We start from the raw sequence: 15,656 nt of genomic DNA on the forward strand, positions 1-15,656 counted from the left end.
ACTGGAAATTATGACTCTTTATAATAAAATTGCAAATTTAGGAAAAAACATCATTATATCATGGATAAAGGGACACGCAGGCATTAGGGGTAACGAAATAGTAGACAGGCTAGCCAAATCCGCCCTAGAAATAGGTGAAGAACTTCCCATGAACTTACTACCCATTTCGGATATTGATATTATTAGTAGACGACACCAAAAAGAAAATTGGCAAAGGTATTATCGAAACACGAGAACTGGTAGTAATTACAAACAAATGCGACCTGAAATTCCCATTAAAAGATGGTTTCATTCTGTATCAAATCGCCATTTCATAAGAGTTATAAATAGATTGAGATGTAATCATGCTCTTACCCCCCTTCATATGTACAGTCTGGGTCTCACAGAGTCACCTAACTCTGAGTGTGGAAAAGAAGGTAATCTACTACATATTCTCCTCGAATGTTCACATCAATCAGTAAATATAAACAAATTTTATGATAATCTTAATATATTAAAAATTCCACTTCCCGTCTACCTGAACAATTTGATTTTTTCTGAAGAGATTAATATATTAAAAACAATTTACGAACATATCAAAAATTGTAAATATAGATTGTAGCAATAAAATTTACCCTGTATTTAAGAAATTTTGTTAAAACAAAGCAGGCATGTTTGTTAAAACAAAACAAACATGTTTGTTTTGTTGTTATTTTGTTTTAAATCCTGTAGATTTAAGTAATTATTGTATATTATAATTGAAAAAAGAAAAGAACAAAAAAAAAAGAGAAAAAGAAAAAAAAACAAAAAAAAAATAAATAAATAAAAAATGCAAAAAAAAAACAAAAAAATAAAAAATGCAAAAAAAAACTAAGAAGATGTAAACCTCCGCGAGGATGAATCGGGTTTACGTATTAGCGTAGTAAAAAAAAAACAATTTATAAAAAATAACAATAAAAAAATTAATAAAAAAAAACAAATTAACAATATAAAAAAAATGCAAAAAAAAAATACAAAAAAAAATACAAAAAAAAAATACAAAAAAAAATAAAAATTTGCAAAAAAAAATGAACAACCAAAACAGAGTATTATTTAGATAATAATTGTAGATAATAATGTTAGTTTGTTATGTATTTAGAGTTAGAAATACAGAAAAAAATCCTCTGATTGAAAAATCAAATTTGTTTGTTTTTAAAATAACAAAATGTCTGGCTAATTGGCTCGGCCAAGGCCATCAAATTCACTCAAAAAAAAACATTTAGAGATAAAATTGTGTATCAGTTCTCTAATACCGCAAAAATATTAGAAAAAATTTCAATTTTTACACAAGAAAATGTGGAAAAAATCAATAACGCGTTGATGAATAAAAATCGCTTATAATAAACTTTTATTTTGGTTACCATTTTTTATTTTCTTGATTTTAATTTATTGAACACTTTCTGGTTATTTAGAGTTTGTTAGGAACTAAATACATATTTTTAACAAAAAATCCTGTTTTAGCCTAGTAGTTTATACCAAGTACTAGAAGTTCTCAATTCGACAAATATAGAACCAGTGATAAAAAGATCTGCATTGAATCAAATAAGTGTTATGTTGGAAGATCCGTTGCTCCATCAGATATTTTTAGATTCCAGTGGTCTTTCTTTGTTGCTTAATGTGATGAAAAGTGCTCTTACGGAAAAGGATTATTCAGATTATCCAGATTCAATCATTCCAGCGATGTCTGTTTTGAAAAATATATGTTTTTATAATGCAAGTGTAAGAGAAGAATTAAGTAATAATGTGGAGATATTTTATTATACTTTGAGAGGTAAGTATTCAAACCCCTATATTCTTTTTTACGGAACATTTTTAAAATGTACACTTCTTTGCCGCTTTCGATAATGGTGAAACTAATACTGCCCCATTTTAGGTATTAAAATAATTTTATGTTATTTTATTACTATTTTGGTATTAATTAGTCAACAATTACATAATAGTTCAAGTGCATGCGTAAAGTGTAATTTATGGTCCGCACTGCCATAAAGACATACGTTATCTGTTCATATTATTAGATTCACTTTGCAAATTAGGGTTTTCTTTAGTTAGTAATTCATAATTGTAACTATTTTTTTTATAGCATTTTTTCTATTTGAATGGTCCTCTCGCATTTCTTGCCATTCATCCCTGTTGTGTGTGAGGCGTTTCCACATTGGTCCTGCGACTCTTTTGATGTCATCGCTCCAGCGCATTTTAGGTCTTCCTCTTGGTCTCTTCGTTCGTACGGTCGCCAGTTTCCAACTTCTTTACTCCATCTACCATTTTCGAGACGTTCGTTGTGTCCAGCCCATTTCCATTATAATTTATTCCATTAACAGACCATAATATACTTATTTGTCAATTAAAACCACTTAGCCTAATAAAATAAAAAAAGTCAAAATGTAAATTCGTACAGGATAAAACAAATTTTATATCAAAGTTAAGGTGGGTACAAAAGATATTTTCAAGAAAGTATCCAAATCATACAAGGGGATCATTGTTTAAATAATTAAAAAGGGGTCATTTTTGCAAAAAAAAATAATTTTTTAACTGCTGAGGTAATTCACTTATTAATGAAAGCCTATGGGAGTTTTTCTGCAAAGTTGAAGCGTAAATCTTTCACATAAGACTTACTAAATTAAATTTGACCCCCTATTTATTTAAATAATTGTATATAAAACTTTAAAAACAAATTTGCAAAACATTATTTTTAGCATTTTAAATAAGCACTATAAAATATCTTATTTTAGAGACTAAGTTGCGCTATGTTACCAGTATTAAGCAAAAAAAATGGTCGAAAAATATTTAATATTTTTTGAGATTTTTAATTTGTTTATTAAATGTTACTAGATTTTCAATTGCAAAAACGCGGTTGTTGCCAAAGAAATATTCACCTGCTTAAGATCTCAGTATTTTTATTTTTATGTATATTTTCGATAAATGTATTGATAAATTCAAATTTCAATTAAACTCCCCCCTAAAATGGCATTTGAAAATTATTCAAATTTGTTTATAATTTGTTTTTTTTAATAACGTCGCGGGGATTTAGTATTTTGAAATGCCGTTTCGATAATTGGGCAACGTTGCGCAACGTCGCGTTGGATTGGCAACGTTGCGCTGAGTGTGTGAATATTAATTGTATTTTGCTCCTGCATTAAACCCGTTTTTCGCGAAATGCAGAGTAAATCAATTACAGCAAACGCATAAAGTGTGAAGTTAAGTGAGTAATCTTCGCGCTGAACGAAAAATAATAAACTAAATATTGAAATTGTGCTCCAAATTGGCAAAAATCAAAGGTAAGCGTAACACATAAACAAATAAAACGTCATCGATATTACGATATTCGAAGTGGATTCTTGTTTGATTGGAACGCGGTGTTGCCAAGTCGACAGGGAAGTCCTGTAAGTAGGGAGGAGCGAAATAGTATATACTGCTCAATATAATTTTATCAAAAAAAAAAAAGAAAAAAAGTAAGACGCTACACTGAGAAAGGTTAAGTTTCCGCGGAGATAGTCCGAACGAGACCTTTATCGCAGTAAAACGAACCAGTAGTAATGAGCAGAGAAGATAAAAAATACGAAGAGCTATTATTTCGAACAGAAAGTGACGGTACCACGACAGACGAAAACGACAAGAAGAGAAAAGAGGAAGAATTGGAACGGGTTTTTAACAAAAGTCGAAAAATAAGCAGATCTCCCTCCTACAGAAAGGAGAAAATGGAGGAGAATATACAAAAAATTATGGAAATGATGGCAGGAGTAAATCTAAAAATCGAGGAACAATCAAGAGAACTTAGCGAGATGCGTAGAGAGCAGAAAGAATATAGAGATGAAATAAGAGAGCTACGCCAGGAGAATGTAACATTAAGAGAAGAAAACACGAAACTAAAACAGGCAGTTTATCAAATAGAAGAACGGCTTGAAAGTTTAGAAAATCAAAAAAGGCGGAAAAATATAATTATACAGGGATTGAACATAGATACAAATGGGCCAGATATCCTAAAACATGCAATGAAAAATTTTATGCAGACAGAATTAGAAGTAGATGTACAAATAGAGAAGGCTCTGAAGTTAAGAGAAAAAATTTGTCTGGTTGAACTTGAAAAGGAAGAAGATAAAAGAAAAATCATGCGAAACAAAACCAAATTGAGAAATCGAGAAGAAGGCCTAGTTTATATCAACGATGACCTATCAAAGAACGACAGAATTGTACAGAAACGTGTCAGACAAAAAGCGCAAGAACTAAGAAAGGAAGGGAGAAAAGTGAAAGTAGGGTATAAGAAAATATATGCCGATCATGAAATATGGCGCTGGGATGGAATGAACCAAACGTTGGTGGTAGAGACAAAAGCAAAAAACTAAGCAATAGCAATGAAAGGAAACAAATGACGACGAAAAATGCAAAGAATAGGATTACGAACTATGGAAATAAAACAAATCAAGACAGCAATAAAAAAGAAAAGCCGAAAAATCACAAGATACAGTTTGCAACAGAGATAAATAAGACGGAAACGACGCAGGCAATGGACAAGGCAATAAGTAAAGATAACAAAAAGAAAACTAAAGTCAACTTGGGTACATGGAATGTAAGAGGCACATACGAAACAGGAAAACTCAAAGAATTAATTAGAGAAATTAAAAGATATAATGTAGAAATAATAGCTTTACAAGAGACAAAACAATTGGAAACAGAAATAGTAGAAATAGAAGACGTGGTATTTTTTAAAAGCGGGGGAGAAACCAGAAGGTTAGGAACAGGTTTTATAATACAGCGAAAATGGAAGGAAAGAGTAATGGCATTCCAACCAATATCAGATAGACTATGCACAATAAGATTAAAAGGGGACAAACGAAACATAAGTATAATAAATGTACACGCACCGATTGAAGATGCCACAGAAGAAGAAAAAGATGAATTCTACGAGCAATTGGAAAGAGAATATGATAAATTACCAGGGTTTGACATCAAAATAATAATGGGAGACTGCAACGCCAAAGTAGGAAAAGAGAATATATACGAACACATAATAGGGAAATATAGTAAGCATGAGGTGTCGAACGATAATGGCCAAAGAATAATAGGCTTTGCAACAGAAAGGCAAATGGTGATACGAAGCACACAATTACGCCGAAAAGATATATATAAAGGAACGTGGATTTCCCCTGATAAGAAGACAGTAAATCAGATAGACCATATTTTAATAGAGAAGAAGCATGCAAACAATGTAATAAATGTAAAGAGCATGAGAGGAGCGGACTGTAACTCTGACCACTACCTGGTGAGAGCAGAATATAAAATCGAGCATAACATAAAGCGAAACAATAAAACAACAGAAAAAATTGGAAAACAATTTAACATAGGACTACTAAAAGATAACAACACACAGAAGAAGTATGAACAGGGAATAACCAACAGACTAATCAGGGAACAAGAAACGTCAAGCCCAGACAAACAATGGCAAAATATCAAAGAAGCAATCTTGGACACAAGTAAAGCAATCCTAGCGAAAACCAAAAGAAAACACAAAACAAAAGATTGGTATGATGAAGAATGTCAAGAAGTAGCAATAAGAAAAGTAAGACTCAAAAATCTCACAAATGACGAAGAAAGCACTAGAGAAGAATACAGAGAATTGAGAAAAATCATGAAAAGAAAATGTAGAAGCAAAAAGAGAAAATACAACGAGAACAAACTGAAAGAAATAGAAGAAAAATTTCAAAAAAAAAGAAATAAGATCATTCTACCAGGAAGCAAAAAAAATGGAAAGAGGATATCAAAAAAACAACCCATATATGAGAGATGATAAAGGGGTGTTGCTAAATGAGCCTGAAAAAATAATGGAAAACTGGCAAAACTATTTCACAGAACTGCTAAATAAGAGCGAAGTACAAAAGGAAACAAACCATGAAATTGAAGATGATCAGATAGCAATAGAAATACCCACAGAACAAGAAATAAAGAACGAAATAAAGAGCTTGAAAAATAACAAAAGCCCAGGAATAACAGAAATATCGGCCGAAATGATAAAATCAGGAGGGAAAAGACTACAGAAAGAGATATATGACCTGATAAAAAGAATATGGGAAGTAGAAAAAATGCCAGAAGAGTGGACCATAGCAAGAATATGCCCTATACATAAAAAAGGTGATAGAATGCGATGCGAAAACTACAGAGGCATCGCACTATTAGAAATAGTTTACAAAATCTTGGCACAAAGTATAAGAAAAAGGCTAAGTCATTATTCGGAAAAAATACTGGGGGAATACCAGGCAGGTTTTAGAAACAACAGATCAACGACTGACCAAATATTTGCCTTAAAAGAAATACAGACTACCTGTTACGAACATAAAACAGTACTATATGCTTTGTTCATAGACTTTAAGCAAGCTTACGACACAGTAAATAGACAGCAGATGTACGAACTGATGAAAGAATTGGGGATACCAAGTAAAATTGTCAGGATGAAAAGATGACGATGGAAAACACAACAAACGAAATAGCTTGGAAAGGGTATACATCCAAAAAGTTTGAAACCAAAGAAGGATTACGACAAGGAGACCCACTATCAACAATGGCATTCAATCTAACATTGGAAGGAATAATCAGGAAAAGCAGAATAAACATGCAAGAAACGATATTTAAAAACGGCCACCAATGCAGAGCATTTGCAGATGATCTGACGCTATTAGCAACAAGCAAAAAAGAACTACAAAAGTTAATGAAAAACATAATAACAGAAGCCAAAAAATTCGGACTTAAAATAAATGAAGAAAAGACAAAATATATGATAATGGGAGAGATCCAAAAAGAAAAAGAGAATAACATCATAGTACAAATAGATGGAGAAAAAACATACTCGTTTAAAAGAGCCAAAGAAATTATTTACCTGGGAGCCAAAATAGATGAAAATGGTCATGAAGAAGGGGAGATAAAGGCAAGAATAGCTAAAGGAAATAAAAAATATGGAGCATTACGCACATTATTGAAATCCAAATACGTATCAAGAAAAACAAAAATAAGAATTTATAAGACTGTTATCAGACCTACAGTAACATACGCAAGCGAAACATGGGTGCTCAAAAAGTCAGAAACAGACCTGTTAGAAAGATGGGAGAGAAAAATGCAAAGAGCAATATATGGAGGTGTGAAAATAGAAGGTCAGTGGAGAAGAAGAACCAATAAAGAATTGGAAGAACTATATCAAGAGCCAACGATTACGACGACGATCAAAGCACAGAGAATACGATACTTGGGGCACATAGAGAGAATGGGAAGTAAACGAATGCCAAAAATGGTACTTTCACGAAGACCAATACAAAAGAGGAGGAAAGGCAGGCCAAGGAAAAGATGGAAGGACAGTGTATATGAAGACTTGAAGAAAAGTAACATTGAGAGATGGAAAGAACTAGCATTGGACAGAAGGAGATGGAGAGAGGTTGTGAAGGAGTGTATAAAAAGACTGAAGTGTATTTAAACAAAATTTATAAGTTATGTAAGTTATATTAAGTTATTTACTATATTATTTATGTAATCAGAAATGTAAACATTTTAGCCCTAGGCCTACAAGGCCTGTTGCGCTTAATAAATATAAAAATATATCCAAATCATACAAGGGGATCATTGTTTAAATAATTAAAAAGGGGTCATTTTTGCAAAAAAAAATAATTTTTTAACTGCTGAGGTAATTCACTTATTAATGAAAGCCTATGGGAGTTTTTCTGCAAAGTTGAAGCGTAAATCTTTCACATAAGACTTACTAAATTAAATTTGACCCTTTATTTATTTAAATAATTGTATATAAAACTTTAAAAACAAATTTGCAAAACAATATTTTTAGCATTTTAAATAAGCACTATAAAATATCTTATTTTAGAGACTAAGTTGCGCTATGTTACCAGTATTAAGCAAAAAAAAATGGTCGAAAAATATTTAATATTTTTTGAGATTTTGAATTTGTTTATTAAATGTTACTAGATTTTCAATTGCAAAAACGCGGTTGTTGCCAAAGAAATATTCACCTGCTTAAGATCTCAGTATTTTTATTTTTATGTATATTTTCGATAAATGTATTGATAAATTCAAATTTCAATTAAACTCCCCCCTAAAATGGCATTTGAAAATTATTTAAATTTGTTTATAATTTGTTTTTTTAATAACGTCGCGGGGATTCAGTATTTTGAAATGCCGTTTCGATAATTGGGTTCCTGGGAATTTTTACTAATTAACAAAATTTTCTTGTATTTTTCTTCTTTTTTTTTTTTTCTTGGAGCTATATTACTACGGGCCTTTTAGGGTTAAATTTTATTAAGAATGTTGAATCTCTGAGTTGTAGATTCTAGACCTAAAAATATTAAGATTAACTAAAATCTCTTAAATAAAATGTGGCTACTTATTGAGTTACAGGGTGTTTTATTTAAAAATTTAAAAATAATTGTTACCAATTACTTTAAAACTATTTGACGTATCATTGTCATACTTGGTAGAAAACGTGGCTATTATGCAACCTACTAAATTGTGATTAATAAACGTTTCTAGCTAGTGCCAGAGGCGTACGACAGGGGATAGTGAATGATTGACCCTTCCCAAATTCTACGCCACTGAGTGAATTACTATTTTAGCGAAATTTTTCGATTCTCCAATACTTTGTATGTAAATAACTTAATTGGTATCGATAAAGTCATCAGTTTGAGACATATTTGAAGTTTAAAATGAATGAATGAATCAAAATAACTATGCCGTTTCATTTTTAACGTCCAATATCTCGAAAACTAATGACTTAATCGTTACCAGTAAAGAGTATATTATTTACATAGAAAGTATTGGAGAATCGAAAAATTTCGCTAAAATAGTAATTCCCTCAGTGGCGTAGAATTTGGGAAGGGTCAACCATTAACTGTCCCGTGTCGTACGCCTCTGGTAGTCGCTAGAAACTTTTATTTATCACAATTTAGTAGACTATATAGTACCCACACTTTGTACTTGGTAAAAATAATTTTTAAATTTTTAAATAAAACACCCTGTAACTCAGTAAGTAGCCACATTTTATTTAAGCAATTTTAGACCAACCCTGGCAAGGTATGGTTAAGTTGTACTGATATTGTACTCCTAGTTTTTACTAAAAACAAGTGTTAATATTAAATCGTTTTTAAAATTAAAGTGTTTATCTACTAGATACTACTACGTAAGTCATCTATACGTAATTATTACTTTATTATTGTGAAAAGAAAACGTTAAATAATAAATATACACCACCGTACAATCATTTTGTGAGGTTAGCTAGCATGCGGTTGGTTTGTCACTTACCAGAGTCGGACTGAAGCTTTCGCCACCGCAGTTTAAGATGACTTCATATAATGTAAACACACCTTCCGATCTAACCAGTCCAGTAAATCAACGTTCGAATATCACAAACAGTTATGCATCAGCCGCTTCACATTCTTTTCCGAGTAAGACCCAAGCAATTGTATTTAGTTGTATCGATAATGCTAAACTGCAGGATTATTTAATTCCATTGGGCACAATAATCAACCCAAAAAATATCATTTTTTCATCTAGATTATCTCATAATAGAATCTGCATGTATTTGGCAAACAAAACCGTAGTTGATAATTTCATGACACAACATGGCTCTATAGAAGTACTCGGTGAAGTTGTAACAGCACGGAGACTTGTCTCTCCAGCAGAAAGACTAGTCTTTTCTGGTGTCTGCCCGTCAATTCCTCATCAAGTATTAGTTGAAGAATTACAGAATATCGGTTTAAAGCTTATTTCCCCAATAACATTTCTGAAAATTAGCTCGAATCTTCCGGAATATAGTCACATATTGAGCTTTCGGAGGCAAGTTTATGTAAGCCCTATAACATCATCAATTCCAGATTCTATTCTAATAAACTTCGACCAAACACCTTACCGCATATTTTTGTCACAAGGTACAGTCACCTGCTTTATTTGCAAAAATACAGGACACATATCATCCCAATGCAATAACAGTTCAGTAACGGAATCAACTCTTATTGATTCAAACAATGAAGTACCAAATCAAACAGCTCCAACAAGTATATTACACAAGGTACCAAACACTCAGCAGTCATCAAGTGATGCATTATCAAATCCGAGCATATCACCTACACCTACAAATCTCCATGACCAAGAAATTACTAATACTCCTACTCATAGCCACACTTTCAATCAACCACATTCAGCGGCAATACCGTTTCCACAAACTTCGGAAGCAATATGCTCCAATCTATCAGCACCTCTTCCATTAGATATAACTGCAGAAAACTCTAATAAAACTGATACATCACCACAATTTTCTGAAACAAACATTTCAACCAATCTTACAAACAAAACTTCAAGCGCGACTTCTGTCACTACCAATGAGTCTGCTCCAGTACTTCCAAATGTAATAAAGCCACAACATCTAAGTGAAAACTCTAATAGCACTTGCGAAAACGCAAATTCTTCCATGAAACGCAGTATTGGTGAGGTTGATACGCCTCCTTCAGACTCAGCAATTTCATCACAAAATCTGTTTGCAAAACCCAAATCCTCTAAACCAAAAAAACCGCGCTCATCTAAAGTCCCATCTACACGGGAAACTCTTGAAAATTTTATTGATAATCATACCCCACCATTCGTTTTAAATTACCACCAATTGTCCTTACTGATTGTTAATGTCCAAGGCTCCCCCGACACTATTAGCGTCGTTAAAGAATTTACAACTGATATGCCTGGTTTACTCCGTCTTTTACAAAGCAGTTATCAATATGCAAATGATAGATCTACAAAAACCAAGTTTACAAAGCTTCAAAAGAAACTAATCAACCATTTTGGGAAAGAGATTTCTGACTTAGACAGTGACTCTTCTGTAGACAATTGTTCATTATCATCTAACTCCGAATCTGTTAACAATATTCAACTCGATACCTCAATGGAACATTGATGAATTTTTCCATCGTCTCCCTATGCTACAGCTTCTTTTATCTGAATATTCTACAGATATTATTTGTCTACAGGAGACAAACTCAAAAACCAATCAGTTGTACAACTCAAAATATTTCACTTGCTTCCGCAAAGACCGTACAGATGCAAGGCGTGCAAGCGGTGGTGTAGCAATAGCAATCGTTTCTTCAGAAAACAATCTTCTTCTCCGTTTAACCCCAGAATGTAGCACATATTCAGCTGCACTCTACGCCATATACCGTGCTATGAAACTTCTTAACGAGCTTACACTCACAAAAGCCCTGATCATAACAGATTCTCTTAGCTCTCTAAACACATTAAAACACATTTTTCCGAAACATCCTTTTGAAAAGTTGCTAAAATACCAGCTGTCCCAAGCTCATGAACATGGAAGAAGCGGCCAATTTTTATGGGTTCCCTCACACATCGGATTAACAGGAAATAAAGAAGCTGACAGGACTGCACGAGAGGCAATTTTAAGTGATTTTTCGGAACCGATAGGCAAGTGTGTTTCCAGTGACTTAAAAGCTTATTTTAAAAATAAAGTGTTGTGTTTGTGGCGAAATGAGTGGTCTCAAAATAATTCTAAGCTGAATAAAATCAAAAATAATGTGTCTCAGTGGATTCCACCGTCGCGGAATAGACGAGAACAAATTGTGGTTGCGCGTTTACGTCTAGTACATACCAGGTTAACACACTCTTACCTTTCAACAAAGAAAAATCTACCTATATGTGATCAGTGTAACGTTCCATTAACAGTCGAACACTTTTTAACAAGTTGTAGTAAATATGACCAAGAAAGACAGCGCAACAATATTCCAAACGCTCTACCAGAGGCTCTAGGTCAAAACTGTTCCTATGACAATATAGTTAATAATAATAATAATAATAATATCGTCTTCCTGTGGGAGTTTTTTGTCAGTTCTTCTATCAGGCGCGGCCCCCTGCGAATGGGGGATGCTTTCTGGGTATTCGTAGCGCCAATACCCAGAGAGTAGCAGGGATACTTGCCGTGGAACAAAAACTGACACCTGGCAGTAGGTATAAAATGCACACCCATTAATATGGAGAATTATGGTTTATGTTTAGGATCGCTGCCTGGGGATCGCCAGGGCACGTCTGGAGCCGGCGCTGGACGTGACAGCATGCGGGACGTCGGTGGCAGGGTGTTGAGGAGGCGGGCCCCTGTCACACAAACAGCTACAGCCCAACAACAAGAACAACAACCACAAGCGAGCCAAACAATATCGTCTTTATTATTTCTTCAATATAGAAATGTACATTTTTATATAAAACAATATATTATTTTCAGAAATAAAGGGCGAAGTTCATTTTCTGAAATGTCGCCATTTATAGAAAATGTTCTTCCACTTAACCCGAAAAAGAAAAAAAAAACTTATCTATATAGTGCCATTATAAAAACAACAATAATTTCGTTTCATTTACCAATTTATTCGAGCTCGAGCATTATGTTCGTCCAGAACCAAAATTATGATTGAGAAATAAACAAATAGTCTCTAGATTTGGATTTAAACTGCCCAATGTTTAATACTTTTATTGTTGATGGTAATGAATTATACAAATGACATACCTGATACCTAAAAGACCTTCTAAATATCTCTGTTTTAAATTTCGGTATTGCCAGCAAACCTTTATATCTAATATTTAAGTTGTGTATGTCCGTTCGATACGTGATTTTACGATGAAGATAAGACGGTTTTTTTGTCAGAATTATTTTATGATAAAGACAGACTGTATGATGTACCCTTCTATTTTCCATATTCAGCCACTCAATTTCCTTAATTTTATGTGAAACCCTTTGTCTTCTGCGAATGCCAAATATGAGTCTTAGACAGGAATTTTGAACTTTTTGAATTTTATTCTTGTAGTGAGTGGCTAAATTAGGACCGTAAAGAGCGTCAGCATAATTAAAATTTGAAAGTACAAGAGATTCACACAAAACTTTCTTAACATTAAATGGTAGAAAATGTCGATTACCGTATATAATCTTAATTGAAGCGTAGGCACGCTGTATCAATTTATTTATATGTTTTTCGAATCTTAACTGTGAATCCATTAATACACCCAAATTCTTTGCCACATCAACAACATCAAGAATTGAATCCTGAATTTGGATTTGGATTGATGGTAAAACTAATTCCCTTTGATTTTTTGGCCCAAATATTAATATGTTTGATTTACTGGAATTGATGCATAGGCAATGGTTTAAAGCAGCTTCTACAAATCTTTTTAAATCGGCATTAATCAGATCATTAGCGTTTTTTAAATTTTCGATTGGGAAACTGTAGTAGAGCTGAGTGTCATCAGCATATAAATGAGCTTGGCATGACTGAAGCTTAGAGAGAAGATTAGAAGTATATAGAGAAAATAATAAAGGACCCAATATTGAGCCTTGTGGAACTCCTGAATTAATATTCAAAGAGTTTGAATTTTGACCTTCTATATTAACATGCTGTTGTCGCCCTTCCAAATAGCTTATTATAAGTAACAACGCATCATAGGAAAATCCTAAATACTTTAAAATGCTTATCATTAATTCATGGTTAATAGTGTCAAAAGCTCTGCTAAAATCTAATAAAATCAATATAGTACATTTTCTGTCATCTATAGCCGTAAGTATGTCATCGACAATATGCAAAAGTGCAGTTGTGCAACTAAAGCCTTTGCGAAATCCAGATTGAACGTCAGGTAAAAGAGAAAATTTTTGTATATATTCCTTTATTTGAATTTCCATAGCTCTTTCCAATACTTTGGATAAAGTAGGTAAAATACTGATACCTCGCAAGTCTTTCATTTCTTTTGGATTTTGTTTCTTCGGCAATACCCTCACAACTGCCCTCTTCCACATCGCCGGACAGACATTCTCTGTTAAACAATAATTTATAATATGTGTAATGTAAGGTACGATATGAGGACAACAAAGTTTAATTAATTTAATATTTATACCATCACACCCTCTCGCATTCGTTTTTATATCTGATATGGTCTTAAAAACAAACAAGTCATTAATTTCCTTAAATTTAAAGTTTTCATTGAGTAATCTATTATTATTATAAAAATTTAAAAGATGTTGGGGTGGTTTTTTATTAGGAACAGATTTTATAAAAAAATTATTTAGATCGTTAGGCTTTTTTAAATCCTCTGGAATATTTTTATTTTTATCGGGAAGAAATTTATTCAACTTTAGTGTCCTCCACATTTCTTTTGATGAAATATTATTGAATTGGTGTATAAAGTATGCCTTTTTTTTTCTCTCTCAATAGCCTGATTAGTAAAGTTACGCATTTGTCTATAAAAATCTAAATGTCTCTGTAATCTAGTCCTTTTAAATTTGCTTAAAGCTTTGTCCCTCTCGTTCATCATAATTTTGATGACATATGTCATCCATGGTGCTCTGGCTTTAGTGACTCTAGAGGTAACTATGGGAATATGTCTATCAAATAAATTATTTAAGCAATTAACTAAGTACGATATTTTTGCATCAATATTTTCCTGGTCATATATTCTGAAAAATGAAGTATTAAACAAATCAGCCTGAAAGGATTCTTGATTAAAATTTTTAAAGCTTCTATATGTACACATTTTAGATTGTTGCGATGTACCACCTACATTTACCTTACAATAAACAATAGAGTGATCTGAGATGTTATGATGTATGACACCCCCCTCCACTGCAGCTCCTTTTTGTACTATTACATAATCTAGAAGTGTTGCAGATGTAGCAGTGACTCTAGTAGGAACGTCTATCAATTGACAATAATTCAGTGATTCTAAAATTGAATAAAAATTCTTAACACTACTATTGTCATAGTCAAACAAGTCTAAATTAAAATCACCCATACAAATTATTTCATCTACAGTTGGTCCAATATCAATTAGACTATTTTCAAACTCATCCAGAAAAGAATTTAAATTTTTTTCATGAGGTCTATATATTACACCTATTCCAAATGTTTTTTTATGAACCGTAATTTTAATCCATAACTGTTCCCAGATATAATCCTGCCTACTTATAAGTGGTTCACAACGCAATCCATCTCCAACATATATACATATTCCTTTACCTCTGCAATTTCTATCCGCCCGGTATAATTTATAATTATTAAAATTTAATTGGTCATCAACAATACTATATTTCAACCATGTTTCACATATTAAAAGAATATCTAAAGAATTATCCGAAACTATTTGTTTAATATTTTGCAATGAAGGTACTAATGATCTTGCATTACAGCAACCTACTTTAAACATTTTGTTTTATTTTAAACAATTTAAATGCTCGAGTTCGAAATTAAAACAATACCAAAACAAACGATATCTAACTTAAACAAAAAATTGTAGTTCTTGTAGTTTTTGTTCCACCTAGATAAAAATCTAGTAACGGGAACAACTCAATTGGTCAAATGCTGCAAATATAATCCTTAACATTGTTATGCTCGTAAAAGATAAAAATAACAAACATCATGATTCTATCTGTTAATTTCAAAAGCCATTAAATAGAGAATAATAATAATACATTATATACTAAGTAAGTAGTTTAGCGACATCCTCCAGTGAGCTGATTCTTCTACCATTTTGTTGACCATTCAGTTTAACGTAAACTTGACCATAATTTGTCCAAACCACACCTGAACCATTAATTTTTTTCACTGCCTCCGTTACAATATTTAGCT

At 32.4% G+C, this 15,656-nt stretch overlaps 1 protein-coding gene across 1 annotated transcript in view; it reads left to right on the top strand.

The window, feature by feature from the left end:
- LOC114327520 (rotatin) overlaps window positions 1-15,656 on the top strand; it is a 247,415-nt gene that overhangs the window by 51,674 nt on the left and 180,085 nt on the right. Inside the window, exon 12 of the mRNA XM_050643983.1 lies at window positions 1,480-1,789. Within this exon, the coding sequence (XP_050499940.1) occupies window positions 1,480-1,789 (310 nt within the window). The remainder of the gene's footprint in view (window positions 1-1,479; window positions 1,790-15,656) is intronic.

This window comes from Diabrotica virgifera, chromosome 2 (assembly GCF_917563875.1).
Source record: "Diabrotica virgifera virgifera chromosome 2, PGI_DIABVI_V3a".
Lineage (NCBI taxonomy): Eukaryota > Metazoa > Arthropoda > Insecta > Coleoptera > Chrysomelidae > Diabrotica > Diabrotica virgifera.